This window comes from Caenorhabditis remanei, chromosome II (assembly GCF_010183535.1).
Source record: "Caenorhabditis remanei strain PX506 chromosome II, whole genome shotgun sequence".
Lineage (NCBI taxonomy): Eukaryota > Metazoa > Nematoda > Chromadorea > Rhabditida > Rhabditidae > Caenorhabditis > Caenorhabditis remanei.
Genome location: NC_071329.1, coordinates 13392255 through 13419686, shown reverse-complemented (window position 1 = coordinate 13419686; position 27432 = coordinate 13392255). Strand labels below are relative to the sequence as shown.

At 39.2% G+C, this 27432-nt stretch overlaps 11 protein-coding genes across 11 annotated transcripts; 4 read left to right on the top strand and 7 right to left on the bottom strand.

The window, feature by feature from the left end:
* Positions 1–53: 53 nt before the first annotated feature.
* GCK72_006650 (uncharacterized protein) lies at positions 54–2382 on the bottom strand (the record flags this gene model as incomplete). Its single annotated transcript, XM_003113801.2, has 5 exons — positions 54–307; positions 354–645; positions 708–792; positions 1691–1945; positions 1991–2382. 5 exons carry the CDS (start codon positions 2380–2382, stop codon positions 54–56), a joined length of 1278 nt encoding a protein of 425 aa, XP_003113849.2.
* A 216-nt stretch (positions 2383–2598) lies between these two features.
* On the bottom strand, positions 2599–2918 carry GCK72_006649 (uncharacterized protein; the record flags this gene model as incomplete). Its single annotated transcript, XM_003113631.2, has 2 exons — positions 2599–2763; positions 2817–2918. The coding sequence occupies 2 exons, from the start codon at positions 2916–2918 to the stop codon at positions 2599–2601; spliced, it is 267 nt and encodes an 88-aa protein (XP_003113679.1).
* Positions 2919–3219: 301 nt separating this feature from the next.
* Positions 3220–6286, bottom strand: GCK72_006648 (uncharacterized protein; the record flags this gene model as incomplete). Its single annotated transcript, XM_053725721.1, has 8 exons — positions 3220–3347; positions 3395–3622; positions 3675–3888; positions 3941–4688; positions 4734–5614; positions 5659–6078; positions 6124–6228; positions 6278–6286. 8 exons carry the CDS (start codon positions 6284–6286, stop codon positions 3220–3222), a joined length of 2733 nt encoding a protein of 910 aa, XP_053589915.1.
* A 632-nt stretch (positions 6287–6918) lies between these two features.
* Positions 6919–8169, bottom strand: GCK72_006647 (uncharacterized protein; the record flags this gene model as incomplete). The annotated part of the gene is made up of 4 exons (XM_053725720.1): positions 6919–7202; positions 7254–7641; positions 7699–7956; positions 8008–8169. The coding sequence occupies 4 exons, from the start codon at positions 8167–8169 to the stop codon at positions 6919–6921; spliced, it is 1092 nt and encodes a 363-aa protein (XP_053589914.1).
* A 230-nt stretch (positions 8170–8399) lies between these two features.
* GCK72_006646 (uncharacterized protein) lies at positions 8400–9877 on the bottom strand (the record flags this gene model as incomplete). Its single annotated transcript, XM_053725719.1, has 6 exons — positions 8400–8519; positions 8581–8658; positions 9068–9257; positions 9305–9498; positions 9549–9671; positions 9722–9877. The coding sequence occupies 6 exons, from the start codon at positions 9875–9877 to the stop codon at positions 8400–8402; spliced, it is 861 nt and encodes a 286-aa protein (XP_053589913.1).
* A 1134-nt stretch (positions 9878–11011) lies between these two features.
* GCK72_006645 (uncharacterized protein) lies at positions 11012–11278 on the top strand (the record flags this gene model as incomplete). The annotated part of the gene is made up of 1 exon (XM_003113369.2): positions 11012–11278. The coding sequence occupies one exon, from the start codon at positions 11012–11014 to the stop codon at positions 11276–11278; it is 267 nt and encodes an 88-aa protein (XP_003113417.2).
* A 4076-nt stretch (positions 11279–15354) lies between these two features.
* GCK72_006644 (uncharacterized protein) lies at positions 15355–17183 on the top strand (the record flags this gene model as incomplete). Its single annotated transcript, XM_003113685.2, has 5 exons — positions 15355–15600; positions 15650–15994; positions 16040–16309; positions 16371–16514; positions 16581–17183. The coding sequence occupies 5 exons, from the start codon at positions 15355–15357 to the stop codon at positions 17181–17183; spliced, it is 1608 nt and encodes a 535-aa protein (XP_003113733.2).
* Positions 17184–17426: 243 nt separating this feature from the next.
* On the bottom strand, positions 17427–22433 carry GCK72_006642 (uncharacterized protein; the record flags this gene model as incomplete). The annotated part of the gene is made up of 7 exons (XM_003113481.2): positions 17427–17528; positions 17577–18485; positions 18536–19226; positions 19271–19422; positions 19469–19633; positions 21645–22132; positions 22388–22433. The coding sequence occupies 7 exons, from the start codon at positions 22431–22433 to the stop codon at positions 17427–17429; spliced, it is 2553 nt and encodes an 850-aa protein (XP_003113529.2).
* On the top strand, positions 20384–20659 carry GCK72_006643 (uncharacterized protein; the record flags this gene model as incomplete). Its single annotated transcript, XM_003113779.2, has 1 exon — positions 20384–20659. One exon carries the CDS (start codon positions 20384–20386, stop codon positions 20657–20659), a length of 276 nt encoding a protein of 91 aa, XP_003113827.1.
* Positions 20877–24111, top strand: GCK72_006641 (uncharacterized protein; the record flags this gene model as incomplete). Its single annotated transcript, XM_053725718.1, has 6 exons — positions 20877–21164; positions 21293–21583; positions 21630–22336; positions 22390–23425; positions 23473–23869; positions 23912–24111. 6 exons carry the CDS (start codon positions 20877–20879, stop codon positions 24109–24111), a joined length of 2919 nt encoding a protein of 972 aa, XP_053589912.1.
* A 311-nt stretch (positions 24112–24422) lies between these two features.
* GCK72_006640 (uncharacterized protein) lies at positions 24423–27381 on the bottom strand (the record flags this gene model as incomplete). Its single annotated transcript, XM_053725717.1, has 8 exons — positions 24423–24707; positions 24757–24873; positions 24924–25062; positions 25110–25225; positions 25636–25893; positions 25943–26245; positions 26451–26990; positions 27037–27381. The coding sequence occupies 8 exons, from the start codon at positions 27379–27381 to the stop codon at positions 24423–24425; spliced, it is 2103 nt and encodes a 700-aa protein (XP_053589911.1).
* Positions 27382–27432: the final 51 nt, after the last annotated feature.

The window sequence follows — 27432 nt, the reverse complement described above, 5'->3', positions numbered from 1 at the left end:
TATCACTTCTTCATTTTAATTCGCCCGAATAAATAATTTATCACAGAAATAAATTACCATTTAGTCAAGGATCTTTTCAACTGTCGATCCATTTCATAAATGTCCGATTCAGCCGTAGAAATGTGTGGAATGGAAGAAACCAACGGTTCGAATGCAGTGAAACACAACACAAATTGTCCACTTCCAGGTATTTCAGATTTACTGCCATATTTATCGAAGAAGTCGTCAAGCATCATACATTCCTGAAGGAATGCTCTTCCAAGAACAGCTCCGTCCGCAAAATCCAGTTCACTGATTTTATTGACATCTGAAATGAGAAATTGAGATTTATTCAAGCTACAGCCGAGCTTCACCTCTGACAAACTTTTTCGCAAACTCGCGAATCCCTTTCTCATTCGTACTTCCCGGTTTGGCAGTAATGAAAAGTGGTCCTTTCAAGTTCAAATCAGTGGGCCATCGAAGGAATCGACAAAGACCATGAACAATAAACGTGGCAGTTGGTTGTGTAAGTGAGAGGACATATCCCTTTTCTTCGGTTATTTGAGCAGCCAATTCATCGCTAACAATCATCAAACTGTCTGCATCAATTATATCTCCATCACTACATTCTTGTTGTTGGCTTTGTTGACTTTCATCCGCCAAGTACTGAAATACGAAATGATGTAATGAGTTTAGAACTTTCAGAAGTTCTGATTATCAGAACTCACTCTTGGTACAAATCCAATCGGATTCCATCTGGCATCAGCTGCATTGTTATGAAGAGCTTCTTGAATACGATGCTTTTCGTCTACTCTGTAACAAATTAATTTATTTGTGACCAGTTTGGATGCCCCGCGTTCACAGTACCCTGCACGAGGAATGCGCAACACTAAAACCTGTTCCTGTGGAAATGAAGGCGCATTTGGTGTGCGTGTCTGCGTCTCTCACTTTCGCGTTATCTCTCGCCTAGTTTTCAAGTACGCCCACTCATTTTGAGAATTTGAAAACTTTGTGACTTTTTTCGACTCGGGGACATATCAGAAACTTAGAATACATCAATATGAACAAAAAAACTCATTTTTGCCAAAAAAAATTTTCCGCCTTTTTTGACCGATTTCTCGAGTTTTGAAGAAAATATCTCATTTTTTCCATTATATATCTTGATAATCATGCTTGAAAAATAGTTTTTCAATGGAAAATCTGAAATTTCACTTCAAAAAAACTAGTTTTTGTCAGTTCGAAAAAGGTACCTTCAGGAAAATGAGCTGATCTCACTGAATACGCAATGGTCGGCGATAAATTTTATATATTTTCGTAGAGAAAGACTTTCTCTACAATCTGATGGTGTGCAAATCTTGCAAAAATCGCCTAATTTTGAGTAAAACGCTCCGAACGGCGACGTTTTTTGTCTCTCAGTTGTAAAATTTCCGTGTGATGCAAACGCGCACCACGGCTAACTTCACTGAAAATAGTTTACGCATTCCTCGTGCAGGGTACTGTTCGGCGTTTCAGCAGGCTGGCCTCTCCACATTAACGTGTTCGCTTTGTCAAAACGTGTTCGCATGGCCGAGTGGTCCCAGGCGGCGGTCATTGCGCAAAGAGAGCAAGTTCGGTTTTGGGCCTGACCACCTTTCTTTTTCATATCTCGAAAATTGCGGACATCACATGCGTTTTATATATATAAGAATGATAGTGAAAAAAAATGGTTTACCTCTCCATAATTCTCTGAATAATTGGATCATTCTTATCCTGAAGTTCCTCCACACCATTTCTTCTTGACATTTCTTGAACAACTCCACCATCGAAATCCAAACTGACCACAAACTTTTTTCTCTCTTTTTCCCGGAGAGCTCTCAATTCTTCACGTCTCAATTTGAGAGCTTCTCGATCAGCGGCACTCAAGAATGGACTGTTCTCAATAGTACTGTAGTCACTTTGAAGATCATTCACTTTTGTACGGCGTTCACTGCAAATTCAAAGTACTTTTTAAAGAAATTTTTTTAAAACATACGTATCCGCGTCAGCTTCTAACAACTTGTTCCGGAACTCGGTTGCATTTTGGTAAGACGATGATATCTGTCCGAGTGATCCCACATTGCCTCCATCTGCAGTTAGTTTGGCAAGTAACTCTCGACTTTTGTTACTTCCGCGATTCAAAATTTCTCTTTCTTCGCGAGTACAGACGAGTGTTCCACAAGAGAAACATGGTCCACTTCCTTCTTGTTCACAAACGATTCGGCCACATCCAAGGCAATTCAGAACCAATTTATGAGTACGTGCTTGACAGAGACATTCGTGGCGACCTTTACGCAAGGTATCAGCTAAAGATATTTCTGCTTTCGCAGCAAGCACATTTTGACGTCCAGTGACACCTCCTTTCCCAGATTGTTGCTTCTTGCCCATTCTGTTAAAATTCTGAAGTAAATATTATTCGATAAATACAAAACTTTCGACGTCACAAAAAAGAATATATATATATATAGCGCAAAAAATCGCATTCGGTAGAAATCAAATCGGACAAAAAAAGAAAGAACCAATCACTTTATTTGTACACTAACAAGAATAACGAATGAGATAACTAAACCTTTAAAAAACGAAAAGAAGTAATATAAATAGAAATTAAATTCTGTTGGCAGCCCGAATTTTCTTCGCTTCTTCGAAAGCCATTTGTTCTCGTAAGAAGTTCTCGTACTCTTCTTTTCGTTTATTCGCCAATAGTTGTTCTTTGAATTCAGCCATCGCTTTGTCACCTGCACTGCTGTCTGGGATTCGGTAGCCTCGCATCTTAAAGTGAAAAATTCATTGAAAAATATTAGAACGAATGAAAAAATTCATACAAATTCTTTGAAAATTGTCGGTTGATTGAAAAGCCAAAATGCGCCGACTGGGAAGGTGATGAGCATCAAGAACCGACCGGTTTCCAACTTCCATCCGCCCATTCTGTTTAGAAAATCGTGTGTAATATTTCGCAATTTCTTTGTGAATGTTCAGATATCTTACGAGGCAAAAAACTGTTAAGTGAACGGAAAAAGGTAGAAAATAATTATTATAAATTTTTTATTAAAGCCAGATTAGGGCAACACAGTAAACACAAATAATTCTATTTGATTAATTAATAAAATACTCTTAAAGGTCATAAAATGCGGACGGAATAATAACAAGGCGGAATGATAACAAAGAGTAATTCGAATTATAATTCTTGCATGTTTAACAAAAGAAACAAGTTAAAAATAGATAAATTTAGTCTCTAACACGTTGAACCGAGGCATCAGTCTTTTCGATTTGGGATTTTACAGAGGCAAGGGTTGCTTTTCCTTCGAATTCTTCCGGATGATTGAGGATTTTATCGGGTCCATATGGAGTGCGGTCTGAAACAAATTGGGATTTGTCTCAGATGGAAACTTAAAAAACTCACAACACGCTTTCCAGCTCCAGATACTTGACTGAACAGCGAAATTGTTATGTCTCGCCATCTCGTCCATCTTCATTCTGTCTTTTTTCGTGAGAATAACACAATCCCAGAATGACGAGTATATAGACTTTTCAGCCCATTGTTCCACGAGTATAGAACCCATTTTCTGGTGTTCTGGAGAGTGAACGTATGGAACCTGCTTACTTTTCGACCATCCCATCTGCCATTCTTCTGAAAAAAGAAGCATTTTGAAATGTTTCTATTTTGATTAAAGATAACGTACGTTTGATAATTCTTGTGAATCGAAGACCTTTATTAAAGAATGTGAAATTTCCTTCTTTGTTGAGAATAGTGAGTTCCCTCTCATGCTTTGTCTCTTCCAGGTTGGAACGGAATGTGTCAAGTTCATTCAGAGAATAAGTTTGAGCACAAGTGATTAGGTGAGGAGTGATCTGTTGAGCTCTGTTTCCCCATCCCTGTTGCACTGTTCGCTTGGTCTGAAATCAAAGAGAATTGAATAAAAAACACTCGAAATTGCCAATTTCTCACCAATTTCAGAGCCTTGACAAACTTCTGAGCAGTTTTCATTCTAGTCTCATATGGAAGATCAGCAATATTATCTCCATATAGAACGGCGGCATCAATGATTCTTATAACTTCAGGATCGCGTGAGATTTGGATTTTGTTTCCATCTTTTTTCACTTCTTTCGCAAAATCAATCAACAAAATTGTGTTTTCAGGAATTCGTGCGTAGTTATTCGTGATTTGTTCGAAATGTCCATTTCGGAAAAAGAAAACCGAGTCACCAGTTGAAATCAGAAGTTGTGGATTCGAAATGGAGCCGAGGGAAACAAAACGATATTCTTCGTATGAAATGTTCGATGGAATCGGAGATTGTAGAATTTTGATTTGAAATTCAGGGAATTGATTTCCGAAATCCGTATCGCTACAAATCTTCGGACTATACTTTCCAAATACTGCATGTGGACTCAATCTCTCTGTATTGGCGTTGCGGTTTCCACGATCGCCACCACGTGGTCTCTGTCTGTTGGGAACTTGCCAATATCTCAAACATTCTTCACGGAGGTTTCCTTGATCCTTGTCGAATTGTCCCTGGTTCTTAGCAAAACTTTGGTATTTTCGAAGATACATCGTCTGACGGTTGGCCAAGTGTTCGTTATGCTCGATAATTTCATCCATGAAGATTTCGTCCGATTTGATAACATCGAGAGGCATCAATTCCATCACATCATCCTTGGATCCTTTGTTCTTGAGCTCGTCCATCTTCCGATTCACTCTGAAAGCAGTTAATGATTAGGAGAAAGAACATTTGAATACTCACCTTTTCAAATAGTTCTTCACAACTTCTGCGTATTCTCTTCTCAATCCTTTACATGTGATGTATCGTTCAGAGTTTGCCGGACGACTTGTGTGGGGTTTATGCAACGAAATGCTGTCATAACAGACACGCATGAGATAGATCAGTCCAATGCTGAACGGAGTGAAGATATCAAAGAGCTTGCAGAAGAAGTTTCCGCCTTCACGGACGATACAAAGGGAAACAAGAAGCTGGCAGAGATAGAGGCGTTTCGATAGGATTTCTTGTATGTTTTCTTGTCCTTCAACACTGAATCCACCATCAGCCATCATCAAGTGAACTCCTTTTCCATCGGTTCCACGACTGATGAAATCCTCCAATGAATCGATATTCTCTGGGTCCATCACATCTCCGTTTTGTTTTGTTCCGTAAAATGTTTCGAAGAAGAATGCAGAAGAAGCTGTAAACTTTTGAAGTTTGAAGTCGTCTTTTCCAGCGAGAGTGAATCCGAATCCTTTGGAATTGTAGAATGCTTTTCTCCAAAGCATGTATTCTGAGAATCCTCCTGGTCCAGCGCAAACATCAGCAAAATAGAACAGTTCTTCATCTCTGTCTATATTTTGAGTTGTTTGCCCCTCTTCAACCGGGTTTTTCAACAGAAACCTATCGTTTTCTGTGTTTTCTCTGGACAGAATCCAATCATAAATCTTATCCATATTGGCAGTTTTCATTGCAGCTCGATTCTGGAAGAATGCAGAGCCAATGGTTTCGTATGGATTGGCACGTGTTCTGGCCTCACGGAGATCTTTGTCGGACATCAGATCAAAGACGTTCTTTGCTTCAATCATCTCCGTGAGGACAGTTTGACTGCAGAAATCGATTTCGTCGTCAATCATTTTCTTCTCCTAAAACAAAAGTTTAGACTTTACAAATTTGACTGAATTCTTACCTTTCTGACTACCATCCATTTATCATCGTTCAACTTGTCACAGATTTCTTGTCTCTTTCCTTCTTCAATATTTGCCAGCCATCTAACTTTTTCCTCGACCGTCTTCTGTTCCGCTGTCTCATCCCAAACCTCATTGAAATCTCTGGCGACGGCTTTTCCAGCTTGATTTCCAAGACCGGTGCGTCCTCTTTGTGTTGAGAGTGCAACTGGTTCCTGGATACCTTGCTTGTTCTTTCCGAGTCCTTCTCCTTCCTTGTATCCCATAGACGCCATCATTCTTTCAGCGGCAGTCAAAGGTTTTTTTGTTTGGATTTCTTCAAATTTGATATCATCTTCAGCGGCAGTCAACGGTTTTTTTGTTGGGGGTTCACCAAATCTGAGATCATCTTCATCGTCATCTTGTTGGAGTGCTCGTTTCGACTGAAAACTCTTTATCAATGTAGCAGAAACAGAGTTTAAACTAACCGCTTTGAACCCGACACGTTCTTCGTGGTACATCTCGGCATTGTCTTCGTGTCGTCGTTTCGCCAAGTTGGCAATCGTCGAATTGATATGTTTCCGATCTCCTCTCTGCAATAATGTAATCAAATAGAATGAGATATTTTGAAAAGAAACTCACATCTGTCATTCTGATTTTGTTTTACAAGATTGAGCACGATCTGAAATAAAGATTAGAATGCAAGTAAGCTGGATGCAGAAGAGAAAGAAACGAAAAAGAGCGATATTTAAAGAGCAAATGGTGATTTTAAAAGCGAATTTTTCATGCAATTTTCAGAGTTATGAGTTTTCAAATGATAAAAACGAAGGCTCATGAATAATTAAGGAAAAATTACAAGACGTTTTGTTTTTAAAAAAGTGTTGGTGATATTTCCTAATTATTTACATTTCATTCTGTAGTGAAAAGACTGATAATTTCAGCACTAAATGAGCTGAGAGCAGCAAAAATTAGAACAAACAGTGATAATAAACAACGCGCGCTCAATTTTCGAAATAGTGGAGTGTCGTTGCAACACAAAACATAGTGGTCGGCGGAACCCGCGAGATGTCTGCCGCGCAACTACAAGTACTTGCAGCAGCGCGTTTCATCTTCCTACCTTACTCGAAAACCCGTCGATGAAGACCACTAAATGACGAATCCTAATAACCCAATGGGTTTCATTGCGGATATGAGGCATTTGTCTGAGCGGGAATAAATTTTGAAATTCAAGAGCAGTTTTGGTTCTGTTGTATAAAGAAGAAAAATTTATTGCAAAGATGTAGTTATAGACATGAGATACCATATAATTTTGTACAAAGATCATTGAGAGCATCATGAGCAAGTCCGGAACGACATTCCATTTCAGACGAATTAGTGAATGAATCGAACACTTTCCGTCTCAATTGAACCATTTGACTTTTATCCAAATGTCTCGGACGAGTGTGTTCATGAGTTACGACGCATTGAAATATTGCTGCATCACAAATTGGAAAAGATGTAGGTCGAAGACGGACAAGCTGAACAAATTCATTCCGTAGCACTGATGCAGCTGGTTCAGGAAGAGATTCTGAATTTTGAATTCGATTAGTGAATTGAAGATGGTAGAGAAAAAACCTACTAATAGAATAGAAGTAACAGAAATCCGAAACCAACTGAAATCGTTCTCTCAACGTGTATGACGTGGCATTTTCAGTCAAAATCGTTTTGATCTCTCGCCACGTGTCAATGTCATAATTAACTCGATAGTAATTAGGAAATCCTAAATTCGAGAAAATCATTCCCTCTCGAACAGGCGAGAGTTGTATTCCATGACTAATCATAATCTGAATCGGCAACTTGAATTCAGTGAATTTCAGTGGTAGAGGCCACAGAGGCATTCGTTCCCATGTTCCAACTCCATTCTTTACAGTCATATTTGACCCATTTTGAGTGATTTTTATGGCATTTCCGAGTCTATCAATGGTCATGTATGGGAGACCGCCGTGTTCTCGCCAATAATGAAGCAGCTGAAATTGTTTTTTGTTGAGATATTGATCCGTAGTGGAGATTTTTGAGATTTTCACCTGAGAAACATAGATATCCGAATCGACAGTACCATTCAACAATCCGTATAAAGTTTCTGAACTGTAAGCTCCTTTTTTCGAATTGTAAATCATCTCATTGATCTTCGAAATCATTGTTTTTTCACCAATTAATGATTCAACAGATTCCAACATTGCCACTCCTTTCAATCCACATTTTTCAGTTATTTCAAGTTCATTCGGGTATTCATCAAGTTTCAGAGTCTCACCCAGTAGAAATACACTTTCAGATAAGTAGATCTGAAAATTTGATCTGTTGGAATATAACAGTTTTTGAAGGAAAAAACTTACTTTCGCCAACTGTCCCAGCCTCGTGAACTCATCATTTGTCATTCTTTTTATCACTTTATCCGCAATAAAACTGACTAAATCTTCCTGAAGACACAACTCAGTGCCCTCTGAAATCGCTGCGTATCCTCCAATCCATTGTTTGGCGAGCCACGTAGCAAGCATTTTTACCTGATTCGCGTAGTCAGCAGAGAAGAAATGTACTGAAAGAGGTGGCTAGATGGGATATTAAGATTTGGATACCTTCTGAAACAACAATTGCTCCGAAACATGCTGTGGAAGACACTTCGTTCATTGTGACTATATCAATTTTGGGAACAGGAACCAGCGAAGAAAAGATGTCTCTGGAAAATTAAAAAGTCAGAAATGTATTTAGAGAGATAAAAACCGATTACTCACTTCAACAGTGCCAATACTTGAGTTGCCGTATGCAATAAATGCCTGGCTTGCTCTTTTTGAACCCGGAATTTGTTGTAATGAACACTGATATTAATTCCAGTATAAGAAGATTCAATCTGGAAATGGGGAAAATAAGAAAAAGTAAGAGAATTGTGGCTGATAATTAGAGAAACATACATGAGTATATTCATGAGGTAAAAGAAGAAAACAGAGCATTGAAGGAGTGATTGAAGGCGTTGTGGAGAAAGTTGTCATCTGTAATAAAGTGGAATTTCATCTTTAATTTTAGAGAAATCGTGAAGATCTGGAGCATTATCAGCAGAGCTTCACGGAAGTGATTTTTCTAAAACGGAAGTCGGACGTCGGATTTTTTTTTTCAAATTTTTCTCAAAGATTCAAAAAATTCAAAAGAAAATATCATAAAATTCGCAAAAATCAGTGGAAATTCGTTTTTGGCTGAAGAAAAGCTTATTTTCTGTCCTTTTAGACCATTTTTCCTTGAATTTCCGCGAAATTTACTCCTCCTACATAAATTTCACTGTTAGTGAATGACGGAAGTCGGAAGTAAAAGTTTCAAAACGGAAGTCTGAAGCCGGAAGTGAAAAAAGCCCGGAAGTCGGTAGTCGGAATTCCGCGCAACTCTGATTCTCAGAAAGCTCCTTACCTGCCAATTATCATCCATTTTCCTCGGATAACTCTCACTGGCTCCAGAGGTCAATGCAATTGTCCCAATTGGATGGACCATCGTAATTGAAAATGTCACTTTTTCAGTGGATCCCAAGTACGTTGGGAATACAGCAGGTGCTCTGTTTGGAAACAAGTGAGAGCCGAATACAGCGTGCTCTCCGGCGTCTCTGAAAGATGGATTGTCTGATGGCGTAGACTAAAAAAAAGAGGATACCTGTAATAAATAGCACTTCCAATTAATCCTTTATATCGATGAATTGTCAAAGTGTATCTTCCAGGAAATAAAACTGGTTGATCTACTGATAACTCCATTGAATCATCTGTTAATTGCACATTGAAAATCTCTAATTCATTTCCATTGTAGACCAATGAGACATTCTCGAAATGATCCAACATAATGATATCAAACTGGAAATATTATAGACTGAACTAGAATTAATTGATGGCGAAAATGTTACCTTTATCTTTGCTCTGTTACTTGTTGAATCACTAATAAACGCGGATTCTGGTCCGATTTGTTGATTAATTTCATACTGCATCACACATCTTCCAGTGAATAAAGGGACATCCGGATCAGATACCTGAAAATCAGAAAGTTTAGACTTCTCATAAAACTATCATCCAATCAAACTTCAGACAATGGCAATTGCAACTGTAGATCATAGGATAGAGGTCTGAGAATTGGAGGTATTCTGGAGTCACTGTATTGTGGGAGAGTAGATAATAATTTGTGGAGATCTTCTGAAGAGACTGCACCGAATAGGTACAGTAGTAGCCAAGGTATCATTGAGTTTGAGGATACAGGGTGATCTGGAATAGGTTTTTTGGAGTTTTCTAGAAATATGAAGAGTGAATAAAGCTAAAAAGAGATAAAAAGAACAAAAAGAGTTGAGAGTGTGTCCTGGTAATTCTATTAGTCACAGCCAGTAGATTCTTAATGAATCAAGCAGACCAAGTGTAGAACTCCATTTTTGTAATTGACAACTTTTTTGTACGGGCACAACTTAGAGAGTTACGTATCGACAAAGTAATCGCCTTCTCAAATCAACCAATTTCGAGCTGTCGTCTTAAAATAACCATAACTCTCTATTGAGTGCTCGTACAAATATGTTATCAACTACAAAAATGAAGCTCTACCTTTGTTCTAAAAAGTTTATACATAATTTACTTTGTGGGACAATCAATCATACCGTAACACCCTCTCAAAGTTGGTAATTTTCAAATGAAAAAAGGCCAAAATGTATATTTTACGTCACGGTACCGTAGTCGATCCCGAAAGTTGAAAACGGTTCAGAAAACCAAAATTTGGGATCTATATAATCAAAACACTAGCTCCAGTTCAACTTACAGTCTCCATAAGCATGATACAGTACACGAAATTCAAATCAGTTAGTTTAAAAAAGACGGATAAGACTCGGGATTTCGAAACAGGATGCACACAATTCGATCAGTGAAATCGAGACAGCTTCAGAAGTTATCACATTCATTAAAAAACCATTCGAAAAACTAAAGAGACCATCAAAACTTGGGAATGAAAGAGATGCGTCACCCATCAAATCCTTCTATCCCCTACTGTATTATTTACTTTCGAAGAAGAGTGAGAAAAGAGACGCCTGTATGAGCAAAAGATTGACGGTGCGGTGTCCGTTTAAGGTCAGTCTCTCTATTAGAAAGGTGAGGTTCTAATCGGATTAGAAGACAAAGAGAGAAGCATTTTGGGTGTGAAGAAGAAGCGATTGAGTTCTAATTGATTTGAGAGAGAGACTTTATAGAATGAATCTTTTCTCCCGAATGAACTGTTTCTTTTGTTTCAACACGAAGGTTGGGGGCCACACAGAGAGACTCTTACTGAACAAATATTTTGTCAGAAATCTGATAGTTTTGCTTTGAGTGTAACAACAACAAGCCATGTTTCATTTTCATGGAGTTGAACACCTCCATTCGAAAAGTTCGAGTTGTGTGGGTGGGAGAACAAAAAGGATGCTCACAACGATGTTTTCTCGGAATCAACCGGAACTATGCTCTCCAGAAATTGTATGACCTCAATTGTCCATTGAGTGTCTATGAGACTTGTCAAACTAAACAGTTGATTGAGTGTGCAAAGCTGTATGAATGTCAAAGCCTGATCGACCTTTTGGATGAAAAGTTCGAGGATCTTCAAAGAAAGGAGCTGAAGAGGAGAAAGTGAAGCATGGATTCTTGGAAGGACAGTTTTCTTTCAAACCACAATACATCCGAACGAGAGAAGAAGAAATGGAGGGCACAGAAGGAAGTTAGCAGGTTATTCACGGATGCTATCAAGCAGTGTTGTCGGGAATTCTATCAAGATAACTTCTGTGTCAAAGAGAACGGTAGTTAGGCCGGATTACTCAAAATTCAAAATAGCCAAAAGATCGATGTCAACTTCATCGTCATCTTCTTCTTCTTCTTCATCGAAGTCGACTCCATCACCTCCTTCCAGACGTAGAAATATATTTTAATTGGAAACTTTTATTTTCTTTTCCTCTTTCAATTTGTAATCTCACTTTTTGTTTGGTGATTTCAAGTTCGAATAAGAGTTAGTTCCCCAATCATATGGAAAAGCGGTGTACTGTATTTCAGAAGTTCAGATTGAAAGACACATCATAGGCGTGACCTACGTGCATAAGAACCATGGTTCAAGCTATGAGTTAGTCCTACAATCGAATAAAAGAGCGGCACATCAATACTGTAGTTCGAAAAAAGTTCTGATTAGAAAACACGTCATAGGCGTTGTTATCTTATCCTCTCAGTCGGCAGTTCGTTCTCCGACATGAGTTTTGCAGAGCAGGTACTGCACTTCATCTGAAACCGGTACTCTTTGTATAGATGGCAGATCTTCCAAAGTCCGTGGACTCTTTTGGCTGTTTCTGCTGGAACTCACCATTTCCGCGGGAAGTTGATCATCCATTTTGAAAATTCATTGAATTCAGAACTGACTCTATTCATCGAAAATTCCCCTTTTCCATGCTTGTTCTGGTTTAGTTTATATCGGGGAACGTGTCACGTTTGTGTTGGAAATATGAAATGGAAAGAAAGAGGTCACGTGAGAACTTGTTGAATTTTGGTTTGACAATGAGCTTTTTCGGCTGTTTCGAAATCAGACGTTTCGAAACTAGACATAAAAAATTATTGAAAAGTGAGTCATTTTTGTTCAATTTTAAGTGGATCTTGAAGGCTCTGGGATATTCCGAAATCTTAAGATTTAATTTTCAGTTATTTAATTTTTCTTTTTTCTACTTCACTTTTTTCAGTTTTCTTCCCCATTTCGTTACGTTCTTTCCTCTTCCCATACTCTTTCTTTCTCTGATCTTTTTCTAGTCGTTTTCTAATTTCAAACTTCAAAACTTGGTTCTCGTTTCTCTTGTAAATCTTTATTTTTTGTTTATGTTTTTGTTTCCGACTCATTAGTCCTTTTCTCGTGTTTTTGTGAAACTTCTAATTTTCGAATTGCCACGTGGAACGTCTACATATGTAAACAACAAAAACAGTACTTCAGAGTGTATTATTTTCAGCGTACGATACGACCCGAATAACAGAAATCTTATGATCAATTGGATCATGATACAATAGAAAAACAGTACACTTCAAAAACCGTTCTCGTCATCTTTCAAACCGGTTTTTTGTTGTACTTTTTCCTCTTTTTCTCTTCGTTCTTTCCTCTTCGCACTCCATTTGCTTACTCCATTTGCGCTCTGATAGCTGTTTATTTTTCTGTTTATCTCATTTTTACAATGAGTTGTTGCTGAACTTACTATTCAAGTAACAGAAAGTTTCAAATCAAGTATTATTAATCAAATTGAAAAATGAGTGTAACGCGGACGTCTCTAGAGTTTCCGCCCTCTCTCCCCTCGGTTTGGATGCAGACAGACCGGAAAATGCGATATCGAGACACTGTGTGATTTTGGAGATAACAGGTTTTTCTGAAATTTTTGAATGGAAACTGATAAATTGGCATCATGTTGTTCTTGAATCAAAGTTCAGTCAGTTCTTGACAGATTCCGGGCTCTTTGCTTCTGATTTCTTCTTCAAATTCTTTTGAGTTCTGAACTTCTCCTCAGTCCATGCTCCTTCAGGGTTCCTCTCCTCATCCTGATGTTCACTGGCGAATGGTTGCTTACTGATCTCTTACTACTGATCGCTTAGTTCTCAGTTCCTCCAACTACTCCTCATGTTCTCGGCTGTTCTGGACTTCTCCTCCGATTCTGGGCTCCTCCTTATTCCCTGAGCTCCTCTGGATCCTCTCCTCGTTTTCTGGGCTTAGGACTCCTCCTCAAGTTCTCGCTGCCGATCCTGGACTCCTCCTTCTCATCTACTGGGCTCCTCGGGATCCTCTCCTCATGTTCTGGGTTGCTCGTAGGACTCCTCCTCATGTTCTCGGCTGCTGATCCTGAACTCTTATCCTGAACTCCTCCTTCTCTTTTGGGCTTCTTTAGGACTCCTCCCCAAGTTCTGGATTTATCGAGGACTCCTCCTCTTCAAGTTCTGAGCTGCTGATCCTTCTGGTGCCGAATGGATGTCCATTACTGATCGTCCTGTTACCAGATGCTCAGTACTGAACATTCTAGAACTGGATCCAGTCGCTGAACATCCAGTAGCCGAATGACCATTTTTGATCATCCAGTCACCGAACGCTCATCGCTGAACATCCTGTCTTGTGTACTCCTACACAACTATATATGAATCGACAAGTTATATATATATACCCACCTCTAGCGATGTGTCCGACAGCTCACGGGTTCCGCCTGTCGCTATTATTACCATGGGAAATAAGCGGGGCTTATAGGCAAATACCTATGATGGGCTCATTAAGCCTGTGATTGAGGCTGTACCGTTTTTTGTTCTGTAAAATGTTGTCAAAACTAGCTTTTCTCTTCAGGCAGGATGTTGTTTGTAACTGAAAAATACTGTGAAAAACATAGTTTATATATCAGTTGTTTTTTCTTAAAATTTGACGATTCTTGGTCTCCTAGGAGATCCTTGATTTTTAATTACTGTACCTGATGCGAATGCGCTCTATTGCCACGCTGTAGAGAGCAAAGACTCAGACAAATCTCCGAAAAAGTGTTCCTTTTTTTTTTTACTTTTATGGATTTTTTCCACAATTTTGTGCCCCCATCTCTCACTTGTTCCCATGTATCGAGGTTGCTACTTTTTTCTTCACTTTCTCCTTTTTAATCTAAAGGAAATAAAGTTTCTTTCCGATAACAAGACGCTCGTCTAGGTGAAAGATTGGCCATTGAGTGTTGACTTTACCTTTTTTTTAAATAAAATGTCTTCTTAGAAATTTTTTTTGAAGTCATCGAAAATCGCACTGGTCTTCGAATTTCTTTTGGTCTCTAGTAACTAGTAGCAACCGCTTTCTAACGAGCTGAAATTATATGTTTTCAGCGAAACGCTTTCTCAGAATTTCTTTATTTTCGTAACACTGCGTGGCTTTCTTCACAAAAACATCTTGGCAAGCTCACTATGTCAGCGCGCATTAACGATTTTTGGATGAATCCATTATTTCTGTTGGCTGAACCCGATTTCTGGACACAAGGCATAATTTCTTGTAAAGTTCACTTCAGAAGCTGGGTATTTAAACGACAAAATTGGATAAGAATATCATTTGCCAAACTTGCCAAAAATCCACCCGGTGGCCCGGATTCAAATATGGGTACTCATTTTTTAATAAAATTTTCTGAAATTTCTTGAAAATTTAGAGTAAAAGTCCTTAAATTATCATACATGGTCATCTTTTGATTGAATTTTAAATATTTTGTCAAAGACTATGCTTTTTTCAAAAAAAATTTCCAAAGAAAATTCAAAAATTCAAAATTTTTTTCAAAACATGTTTCAATATGGGCCAAGCGGCTCGGCCCGGCCCGTGACAAGTCTGATAAGTTTATTTCTAAGCAAATGTTTTGAGAGAAAATGTAATAGTATGAATGTACGTTGATCATAGTCACCAAATGTTTTTTCTTGTTGTCCATTTCTCTGCTAACTAACCAATTGGCTACACTAGCTACACTCTACTCGTCTCTCTTTTCACGCTTTCTTATCGATCATTCCGCGACTTTTCTTCAACTTGTTTGCTCTTTCATTGAAACATTTCTGACACTCCTCTACCAAATTTTTATGATGAACACTTATTCTTTGTGCAGACACAAAATTGGTTATAAATGTTTGTGAAATCGTATCATTTATGAGTTATATTCTCTCCTTCTGTAAATAACTTCATACCAATTTCTTCAGTTTTCCAGGATGGCGGTCCCTTACCGCCTCAAGAAGGCGTTCCTCAACTTGTTGCTTACTATATCATCAGTCTACTTCTACACGATTCGCTTCGTCTTCTGGTTCGTCAACTATTTCTTCCGTGAACGTGTTTATGTGACTCCACCTACTGATCGCCTTCTCTTGATCTCAGCAACACAAGCGGTTCGAATGATCTCAAAAAAAGAAATCTCAAGTACGGCACTCGTGGAGAGTTATATCCACAGAATCGAACAGGTAACAGGCACATCAATCTCAGTTTTCAAGCTTTTTTTTGAAATTTCAGGTCAACAACACAATCAATGCAGCCGTGATTAAACTGTTCGACAGTGCTCGTCAACAAGCCACCGAAGTCGACACATTCATGGCTCTCGCCGACGAGGAAGATATTCAGAAAAAGCTTGAAGAGAGACCACTGTATGGAGTACCATTCACAATGAAGGATGCATTGGAAGTGGAGAATGAGATTATCACTTGCGGAATTTTCAACAGAAAAGCCACGAAGTGTGATAGAACTGCCGAAGCAATCAAACGATTGAAAGCAGCCGGTGGAATCTTACTTGCTGTGACCAACGTTCCAGAAGTTTGTATGTGGGTTGAGTCGGTCAACACTATTTATGGAAGATCAAAGGTAAATACTCTCCATGTATTAACTAAATCGAAGTTTACACTTTAGAATCCATACGATGCTCGCCGCATGACTGGAGGTTCCAGTGGTGGAGAAGGAGCTCTTCTCGGAGCAGCTGGAAGTGTCGTTGGAGTCGGAAGTGATATCGGTGGTAGTATTCGAATGCCAGCATTTTTCAATGGAGTATTCGGATTGAAGCCCACTCCCGGAATAATTCCATTGATTGGACATGTCCCAGAACCCACTGGATACAAAACTCATATGCTTAGAATCGGACCAATGTGCCGATTCGCTGAAGACTTGCCATTGATGTTGAGAGTGAGTTATTTCGAAGTTATTTCGAGAAACATAAAGAAATTTTCAAAATATATTGTTTTAGATCATGGCCGGAGAAAATGCGAGAAGTTTGAACCTTCACGAGCCAGTCAACGGAAAGAAACTCCGTGTTTTCTACATGGAAGGAATTACTGGAAGTCCAATTATTCAGCCACTGGAAGACGAAATGCGATTCGCGTTGAAGAAAGTAAGTGATTGACAGTTTCTCCTTTTATCGGAACTTGTTACCAACTACTAAATGTCTTTTTTCTAGGCCGTTAACTTCTTGGAACGTAAATACGACATTGTTGCTCAACGAATTGAACTTCCATCAGCCAAACATGTCATGGAATACTTCACTCTTTCGATGCACGAAGACACAACAGATCCAGCTTTCAATAAATTGATGCTCTGTACAAATGGAACAAAGGGAGAAGTCAACTGCTACACTGAGCTCTTCAAATACTTCACCGGAAATTCAATTCACACTTTATCTGGAATCATTGCTGGAATTATCGACTCTCGGGACCCACCATTCTCTGCGAACCACACAAAAGACCTCCTCTACAAAAGGGATCGTCTGAAGCGTCAAGTCAAAGAATTACTCGGAAATGACGGAATTCTTCTGTTCCCAAGTTGGCCATGCACTGCAATGTTCCACAATGAACCGATCCTTGCTCCATTCAATTTCTGCTACACTGCTCTCTGGAATGTTCTTTCTGTTCCGGTTGTTCAATGTCCACTTGGTCTCGATTCGTATGGCCTTCCACTCGGAGTTCAAGTCATTGGAAATCAATACACTGACCGTAATCTCATTGCTATTGCCCAAGTACTCGAAGAAGGATTCAATGGATGGACTCCGGCTGGACCGTTGTAATAATATAATGCATGCGAATCATCTGTAATCTAATGTTTTTATCCATCTCTTTAAACTAATATTTGTCCGAATTGCAAAACAGTTCCTGTTAATCTCTCTTCTGAAGATCTGTGAAATAAAAATGTGTATGTGATTTAATTGATTACAAAAACAAAACAATTTATATAAATTTGGAGGAAGACAGAAAACAACAGTAACAAAAGAGAACAATTAGAAGGTAACAATTGAATAAGTGAAGGGTAACTAATAGGTAAAAATAGCGATCGTTCCGTCTGCTCCAGCAGTAATTAGCCAAGGTTGAGTTGGATGCCAGGTGGTATGAAGCATGCACAAATCGTTGGAAGTCTGAAAAATTTATTTTTAGAAGCTGAAAGAGGTCAGAATAAAGCCTACTCTTTCGTGAGCTCTGAGTCTCTTCACAGGATACAGCTCATTGTCTTTCGAGAAATCGGAATAAATTCTTGCATAATAAACCATTGCAGTTCCATCATCAGAAACTGTGGCCAACAATGGATACTTTTTGTGATAGGCAACACTTCTGATAGCAGCAGTATGATGTTTCAGCTTCTTCCACGGTTTGTTACCCATTTGGAGATCCATCCAACAGAAACGACGATCCAATCCTCCTAAGAACAAATTCTCTCCGTTCGCATCAGTAGCCATTGAAGAAATGTGTTTGCAACCAGTGATAAGCTTCTTTACAAGAACACAACGAGCCAAATCGTATTCTCTAACATGAATCTTGGTAGCCACGAAAAGACGAGCTTGTGTTGGATGGAAAGTAACTGCTTGTACATGTCCCTTTCGCTTTTGGAATGGACATTGAGACTTGGCCTTGCTCATTTGATGCACGTAGACTGATTTGGCAATGTCATCAATACACACACTTGCGAAGTAGTCTCCCTTCGCATGCCATGTCACTTGACGCACTTCATTTGGCATTTTCAGAACCAATTTATCCTTAGATTTTCTCCAAGTGACAACGGCTCCATCTTCTTGAGATTCGGTTGGAGTTTCCGCGAGAAGTGATTCGGTTTGTTGAACATGAAGTCTGTCTCCACATCCAGTATTCAGAATTGCAACGTATTTTCCTTCATAAGCAACTGCCAAGAGCGTTCTATCAGCGACTGGACAGAAAGCGATTGAAGTGACTTCTCCGTCCATTTTGAACGTTTTAATACAACGTCCAGTAGCCATCATCCAGATACGAACTGTTCCGTCTTCACCGCCACTTGCCAAAAGTTCTCCTCGTTCTGGCTCAACACTAATAGATCGAACTTGACCAGTATGTCCACGCATATACTGAAAAACACACAATTTAAATTTAAATTCCTCTATTGATGGCAACTTACGAAAGCAAGAGTTGTTGGGAATGGACGCAAATCATTAGGATTCGGAAGATCTGGTAACAAGTCAGTCGGGTCTGCATGAATACGCATTTTTCTCTGGCGTGGGGCCAAATACAAATCGAGACATCTCTCGAACCTTTCCGTAATAAACTTGTCATACTGTGGCACTTTGCGAAGAGCATCGTATTTGGAAGGCATAAAGTTGATAACCCGGTCTTCTTTTTCTGTTTCTTCCCATTTTTTGCGCTCATCGTCATCGAAGAGATACTCCTCTGGTGGATTATAAGACTCTGCATGAATTGGAAGAGCAACTTTTGGAGCTGGCATATGAACACGCATTCTGGATAGCTGAGATTTTGTGACATTGTCCAATGCATCCTCCGCTGCCCACAAATCGTATGCTTTTGGTTCTTCTTTCTTAGCTTTCGGTCCCTTCGCCCATCCCATTCTGATAGCGTGAACCATACGAGAAACCATACGCATTTCATCTTTGGATGGAATGAACCGAGCTTTCGGTTCTGGACGATTATCAATAGGATGAATTTCTTTTTGAGACGAATAAATATCGAGGAATGGCTCATAAGGATTGTAACCAATAGTGGGGTACTTTCCAGAAGCGATATTGTGAATCTTTTCGATTTGTTCATCGGTTAGTCTGATATCAGTTCCAGTTTGTTTGTCGAAAACTTTTCTCCTGAAATAAGAAGTTTGTGTCGATCTAAATCAACAACAACTTACCAATAATCAGGATCTTCCATCTTCTCTAAGAATGTTTCAATTTCTCCTTTTTTAGCAGGCTTAATAATTTTCTCTCCAAACTTGTCATATCCAATGTGTTCTTCATCATCGTACCACTTGATTGGAATGTTTCCAATAGTATTTCGGAGATCCTGCAAAACAGATTTATTTTTTCATTTTCAAACGGTTTTTTCAGACTTCTTCATCCGATGAGTCGTAATCATATTCATCTGCTGGTTTCGGAATCACAGGCTTGATATCGAGTTTCTCTCCAAACTCATCTTTCAGAGTTTTCGGTTTCTTTTTCCCATTATCCAACTTTCTTTTTGCTTTCGGCGGCACTGCCGTAGAAGTTGAAGCCATCTAGAAAAAATAAAAATTTAAAAATCGATAAAATTTGAACAGTAGTTTTTGATAGCTATTTAAGAACGAAGGAAAATTTATATGCAAACGAAAAAATCGAAAAATTCGCCTCCGAAAATAAATTGTTGATGATGAGGGACTAGAAAACCAATAGTGGCAAGTGCGCTCCAATGTTGAACGTGGCGAGACCTGCCGTCTCTTTGCGATTTTAGGCCAAACATTTTTAGATTTATTTTCTTTTTTCGCCTTTTTTTGCTGTTTGAAGCGTACTTTTTCGATTTTTTTGTAAAAATAAGTTTAAAATATTAATGCCGCTAGTTAAATAGCTAATTTCATACTTAAAACTTGAAAAGTGAACTATTCTTCTCGAATTAGGCAAATTTTACGCAAAATTTTGTCATACTCATTTTATGGGGGTTCTCTAGATCATAAACGTCAAAGATAGTATTAGAAAGTTTGTTTTTGATTTTTTTTGGTTTAGAATATTTAGAAAATTTCTTTATTTAGCATATTGTTCATCGAATTCTTTATCGATTTTTTAAACTGATTTTCGAAAGATTAATTTTTGCTGTGTAATTCGCATTTTCACCGTGAAATAAGTTTACTATTTTACTGAAAGTTATAAGATTCTTGTTGTAGTATTCACAATTTCCATCCTGTCTTATTTTCGTGGTAATCGTTATATTGCTTTTAGTTAATTCATTAAGAATTATATTACTGGATTTATATTTTTCAGGTAATCCAGTCGAAATGGCCAAGAGAACTAAGAAGGTCGGAATCGTCGGAAAGTACGGAACTCGTTATGGAGCTTCCCTCCGTAAGATGGCCAAGAAGCTCGAGGTCGCCCAGCACTCCCGCTACACCTGCTCGTTCTGCGGAAAGGAGGCCATGAAGAGAAAGGCTACTGGAATCTGGAACTGCGCCAAGTGCCACAAGATCGTTGCCGGAGGAGCCTACGTCTACGGAACCGTCACTGCCGCCACCGTCAGATCGACCATCAGAAGACTGAGAGATCTTAAGGAATAATTTTCCTTTCGGCTATTGTTAAATTTCCACATAAATTGTGTTCTTCATTCGCCTTTTTGTTTTTTTTTTCCAAGTTTTATCACTTTACACAACCCCTTAATGGGATCTCCGTCATGTTCGAGCTAATCCTCGCTTCACAGTCGTCTAATACTTTTTCTCCGCATCCACAAGCATTCTTTCAAAATTTTGAACATTTAGAGAAGTTCGTCCAAATAGAATGGGAGTTCCCGCATTCTTCCGATGGCTGACGAAAAAATACCCAGCAACGGTTGTCAATGCGAATGAAGATAGGCAGAGAGATGCTGATGGCAAACGAGTACCGGTTGACTGCACTCAACCAAATCCGAATTTTCAAGAGTTCGACAATTTGTATCTAGATATGAATGGAATCATTCATCCTTGTACACATCCGGAAGATCGACCTCCTCCCAAAAATGAAGATGAGATGTTCGCTCTCATTTTCGAGTATATCGATCGTATCTACTCGATTGTCAGACCAAGAAGAGTGAGTACAATTATGCATACGTTGTCTAATTTATCGGGTTTCTATAGTTTTGAACGGACAAACGAAATTAAGCAGAACCAATCAGTTCAGAAGTTGTATTATGAGATATTGGAGTTACTTTATTTCAGCTCCTCTACATGGCTATTGACGGGGTCGCTCCTAGAGCAAAAATGAATCAACAGCGTAGTCGTCGTTTCCGTGCCAGTAAAGAAATGGCCGAGAAAGCAGCGAGTATTGAAGAACAGAGAAACCGTCTTATGGCGGAAGGAATTGCAGTTCCTCCGCCGAAAAAGGAAGAGGCTCATTTCGACAGTAATTGCATTACTCCTGGAACACCATTCATGGCACGATTGGCTGATGCTCTTCGCTACTATATTCATGATCGCGTGACTAATGACGCCTCGTGGGCTAATATTGAGGTTTTAAAAAATAAATTTGAAAAAATCTTAAATTGGAAATATTCAGATCATTCTCTCCGACGCCAATGTTCCAGGAGAAGGTGAGCACAAGATTATGGACTACATCCGAAAGCAGCGTGGAAACCCTGCTCACGATCCGAATACTGTTCACTGTCTTTGTGGAGCCGATGCTGATCTCATTATGCTTGGAATTGCTACACATGAGGCTAATTTTAACATCATTCGAGAAGAATTTGTACCGAATCAGCCAAGAGCTTGTGAGCTTTGTGGACAGTATGGCCATGAACTGAAAGAGTGTAGAGGTGCCGAAAATGACACAGATCTTGGTGACGACTATTGCAAACCAGAGCAACGAGAGAAAAATTTCATCTTCCTCCGAATTCCTGTTCTCAGAGAATACCTCGAGAAAGAAATGGCTATGCCAAATCTTCCATTCAAATTTGATCTTGAGAGAGCTCTTGACGACTGGGTCTTCCTCTGCTTCTTCGTCGGAAACGATTTCCTTCCTCATCTTCCATCTCTTGAAATCCGCGAAGGCGCTATTGATCGCTTAATCAAGCTTTACAAAGAAATGGTCTATGAAATGCGTGGTTATTTGACAAAAGACGGTATTCCTGAACTAGACAGAGTTGAGATGATCATGAAAGGATTGGGAAAAGTAGAAGACGAAATTTTCAAGCGAAGGCAGCAAGATGAAGAAAGGTTCAAGGAAAATCAAAAGAACAAGAAGGCTAGAATGGATCAGTATGGAAGGTTGGATATATATATATATATATATAAGGAAATTAATAATTAATGTCTTACAGAGGTAGAGGACGCGGTCGTGGTCGTGGTCGCGGACAGCCAGCATACGTTCCAACTTTTGGAATTTTGGCACCAATGTCAGCTCCGATGCATCATTCAGGAGAGTCAACGAGACAAATGGCTTCAGATGCGAGACAGACCGCTATGCAGTTCAACACTACAAATGATGCTAATGCTCAAGCAGCAGCCAATCTCAAAGCTCTATTGAATGTGAAAGGAGAGGAATCACCAGCTGATGTGGCAGCTAGAGAATCAAGAAAACGCAAAGCTGAAGAGCCACTCGTGGTACCAGAAGAAGACGAGGAACCAAAAGACGATATTCGGCTTTTCGAATCCGGATGGAAAGATCGTTATTATCGAGCAAAGTTTGATGTAGGATCTGATGACGTCGATTTCAGACACCGTGTCGCTTGGGCTTACGTCGAAGGGCTCTGTTGGGTACTCAGATATTACTATCAAGGATGTTCCAGTTGGGATTGGTATTTCCCGTATCACTATGCACCATTTGCAAGTGACTTTGAGACTGTTGGAGAATTCAAACCAGACTTCACGAAACCAACGAAGCCATTCAACCCATTGGAGCAACTGATGAGTGTGTTCCCAGCTGCTTCCAAGCAACATCTTCCAGTGGAATGGCAAAAGCTTATGATTGAAGACGATTCACCGATCATCGATCTTTATCCAGCAGACTTCCGTATCGATCTCAATGGCAAGAAGTATGCCTGGCAAGGTGTCGCTCTTCTACCATTCGTCGATGAGCAGCGTCTTCTGGCTACTCTCAAATCTGTGTATCCTACACTGACTGACGAGGAGAAGCAGAGAAATACACGTGGTCCGAACCGCATTTTCATTGGTCGCAATCACAAATCGTTCGCCTTTTTTCAACAAGTAGCCGAATCAAAATCAACGGATATGGTTGATCTGGATCCCTCACTCCTCAATGGAGTCAGTGGAAAAATTGCTTCTGATTCAACCGCCACTGCTCCAGGATTACCATTCGTTTCTCCAGTTAATCATGAAGATTGTCAAGACTTACCTGTATGTTGTGTTATCTTATTTTCACTTTTTAAAACTCTTATTTTCAGACAAACTGCGGAATTTGTGTGCTCTACGAAGATCCAGAGTATCCAGAAAACTACGTCTTCCCAGCAGTTCGTCTCGACGGTGCCAAAGAACCTGAGAAAACTTTGAAACCAGAAGACTGGAACGAGAGGAGAGAGGGACGATTCAACCCAACTATTGGATTCAATAGAAATGCTCCACGTGGAGGACTCGATCCATCTGGCCAACGCCATATCAACCATCATGTTAGAGGAGCGATGAGCGATCGTCAAGGTGGTGATAATTACAGAGGCGGATATCGTGGATATCAAGGAGGCTACGATGATAGAAGAGGTGGACGCGGAGGTGGTGGTGGAGGTTATCGAGGTGGATACAATGACCAACGACCGGATTATGGAAGAAATTATGGTGGAAGAGAAGGTAACATTCAGGAAATGTTCAAAAACAATGATAATTTTTCAGGTGGAGGTCCTCAGCGACATCACGATAATTATCAAGGAGGTCACGGTGGCGGTGGTGGCGGATATCATCAACAGCCGTACAACCAAGACCAGCGAAGAGGTGGATATCAAGGAGGGCGTGGTGGTGGACCCCCAGGATATCAACGACCACCGTACCGTGGAGGTAGAGGAGGTTATCAAGGAAACTCCTCGTGGAGATAAGAAAATTGTCTTCTTTAAAAAAAAACTGTTAACTTATTCAACATTTCAATTGTTATCATTTGTTTATTCAATCCCTTCTTCAAGTCTAATATTCATGCCTCATTTTACTGATCTGTTTCACTTCAGAAATATTTGAACATTTAGTATATTTATTTTATTTAATGTCAATTATTTACCCCATTGCAATCTGTATCATCCCTGATTTTTAAATTTTCTCCCCAAATCTTTAAAAATGGAATTAAATTTATTTAAACGGTAAATCAGCAAAACAACAGAAACGACAACAATTATAACAATATTAACAATTTCATTCATTCATTGTTCTTGACTCTCTCGAAAACAGCAACAAAGAATCCATTTGTCAGAGTCACTTTCGGGTCAGCACGAAGACAATGTTCTCCAACTTCGTAAGTTTTCAATCCCCGATGCGTCCACTCGGGGAGAACGTCCTTCTTGAGTACGAAGTTCTGTCGAACATAGGTGTCTAGAAGAACTTCATCAATAACTTGCTCGTTTTCTTCTTCGTGAATTGAACAAGTCGAATAGACCGCACGTTTCAGTCCAGGAAGTTTGAGGGCGTGTTTGAGAATCATCGCCTGGAAAAAATAAATGTTAAAGTTAAGAATAGATTGACAATTAACATACCTGCAAGTTTTTTAGTTTCTCCAATCTCTCTTTCTCCGCATTTCCTCCCGTAATCTCATCCATCCTCTTCACAATTCCAGAACCCGAACATGGTGGATCAATGATGGCGAATTTAACCTGAAAACAAAATTATAGTTACTTTATAGTCTTCGTATCCTCGGGTTCACCTTGGAAAACTTTTTATCGGTGATGTCAGTTTTCAGAAAATCTCCACAGAAAGCGCTGGCAATTGCTACTTTTGATCCATCGAGCAGTTGCTTCATCACGGCGACACGATCGGCGGCACGGTCCATTGCCCACACTTTTCTAAAAATTGAAACACCTTGGAAGCTAAAAAACTATTTTCAATGTACCCCTGATTATCCATAATAGCGGCAGCATGACTTGTCTTCATTCCGGGAGCCGCACATGTGTCAAAAACTTGAGATCCGGGACGTGGGTTGAGAAGGAACGCAGGGAGACATGAGGCCTAGAAACAAATAGTTATTATCGGTGCAACTAGAAAATCCAGAAATTCGGTGACCGTACAAATCTGGAAGAAACGAATCGGGAAGAACGCTGTTTCGCAAGTTTCAGTATTTGAAAGGAAAGAAAATAAATAATTTTCTTTTTAGTTTAGTTAATTAGCTTATTAGTGGTGTGTTTACATTACTATGGGGTGATTTTACGAAACTTCGCATATGTGAAAAATTTCCGACACTACGGTATATCGAGTGAAAATCAGAGTTGTCATCAAAAACAGGAAAGCACAATTTAAAGAAAATAATTCCACAATGCACCTTTAAATGACAGTTTCCTTCATTTCCGACACTAAAGTTTTCAAAAAAGCGTTTTCCCCCGATTTGTACGGTCTCGAAATTCGAAGTCATTGGAAAGTACCTTATCCTGCAGAATAAGATATCGCTGTTCAACCATCCAGTATTCGTGGAAATTCTGAATATTCGGCGCAAAAATGAGCAGATTTTCGACATGTGGGTCGACATAAATTTCATCTTCCTTCATGTTGCCAACAACTTCTGCGAAATTCTCAACACTCGCTGTTCCTTGAAGTTTCCATTCTTCTGTCTCCAATGTCTTCATCGCTTCTTCAGCTGTCCATTTCAGAGTGTTGATTCGAGCGTAACGAGGAATGATAATCTGAAAAAGAAAACGTTATTCAATATGATTTATTTCCAGACAACACTACCTTCTTTGCTCCTTCTTCAGCCTCTTTGATCGATTTAATACCTCTTCCATCAGCTTCCAATTCTTTCTCCACATCTTTTATCTTTTGAGATCTTCTCGAAATAACTGATTTCAACTCCTGCGAGCATCGATTCAATCCAGATCCAACCAGCGTTTCGTACATGAGTACATACAATAAATCTACGGATCCTCCGATATTCGGATCATTTTTCATCTTTTTAAGCTCTTTGTCCTGAAGAATTTCATCGAAAACTGGTCGAAATTTTAGTGATTCACATGACAATCGGAGTAGAGCTTTTTTGTTCTGAAAAATTATCAATTAAAAATGGCTTTTTAAAAACATTTTTAGACTGTTGAAATTATGAAATTCAAAGATGACAAATTCATTGTGAGAAAATGAGAAGAATAACAAGAGAAACAACAAAAAACAAAACAAAAGAGTCTAGACAACATCATTGTCCCAATGGCTTTAAAAATTTGCCTTGAATCCATTGTCGATACATTTTCACTTGCTTCGCACGATTCACAATGAGTCGTCTGTCGACATGCATCACTTTCTTCTCCATTCCATGTTCATTGAGAAGACTTTCCAACTCATCCATTTCGAAGAAGTAAACGAGTGTACCATCTCCCCGACAATACAAGTTCCCATCGATTAATCGATTTTTCTTAAATCTCAATTGCGTCAAATCATATCGTCCATAGTCCTTGAGCAAAAGTGTTCCTCCAGGTTTCAGAAGTGACATTAGATTACTCAAAGCTTTTCGAATATTATCGGGATGAATTGCAGACAGTACATAAATGCAGACAATGTAATCAAGAGATTCTGCTGCTGGAGCCTCTTCTGGTGCCGGTTGAGTGATATCCCAAACGAATGCATTCATTTTCGTCGTATCGTATGCTTCTTGGGACTTCAGTACTCGAATCGCATTAGGAGCATAATCGCAGCTATGAAGGAAAAGTCGTGAACTTGAATTGTTGACTTGCATCAACGGGAACGTCGTATTTCCCACTCCACAACCAACTTCCAGGATTCTCACTGTTTCTTTCTAAATGAATAATTCAACAACTTTTATGAAATCAGTGAATACTTACCTGCAAATTACATTCTTCATTCACATCAAGCTCTGGAAACTCTTTCAGCAACCAATTTCTATCTTTGAAGAATCTGTTCTCATTGTGGGCATAAAAAGCATCCCATTGATCCGCAGGTGTACTCAGAAGTTTTAAAGCTTTCTCCTCATCAACTTTCATTGTTTTCTGATTTTCAACGATTCGTTTAGCTTCTTCTTGTTGCTCTTCTGACCATTCCACGTCATCCCATGCATTATGCTCGAAAACTTTAGCATCATCAGTCAGAAATCGAGTTCCAAATGGATTGCATTTCGGTTTTTCTTCCGGATTTTCTTCAGCACAACCCATAATCGGCTCGTCTTTCATTTTTTATTACCTGTTATTATGAGATATGATATGTTGTTTCAAGACGGACAC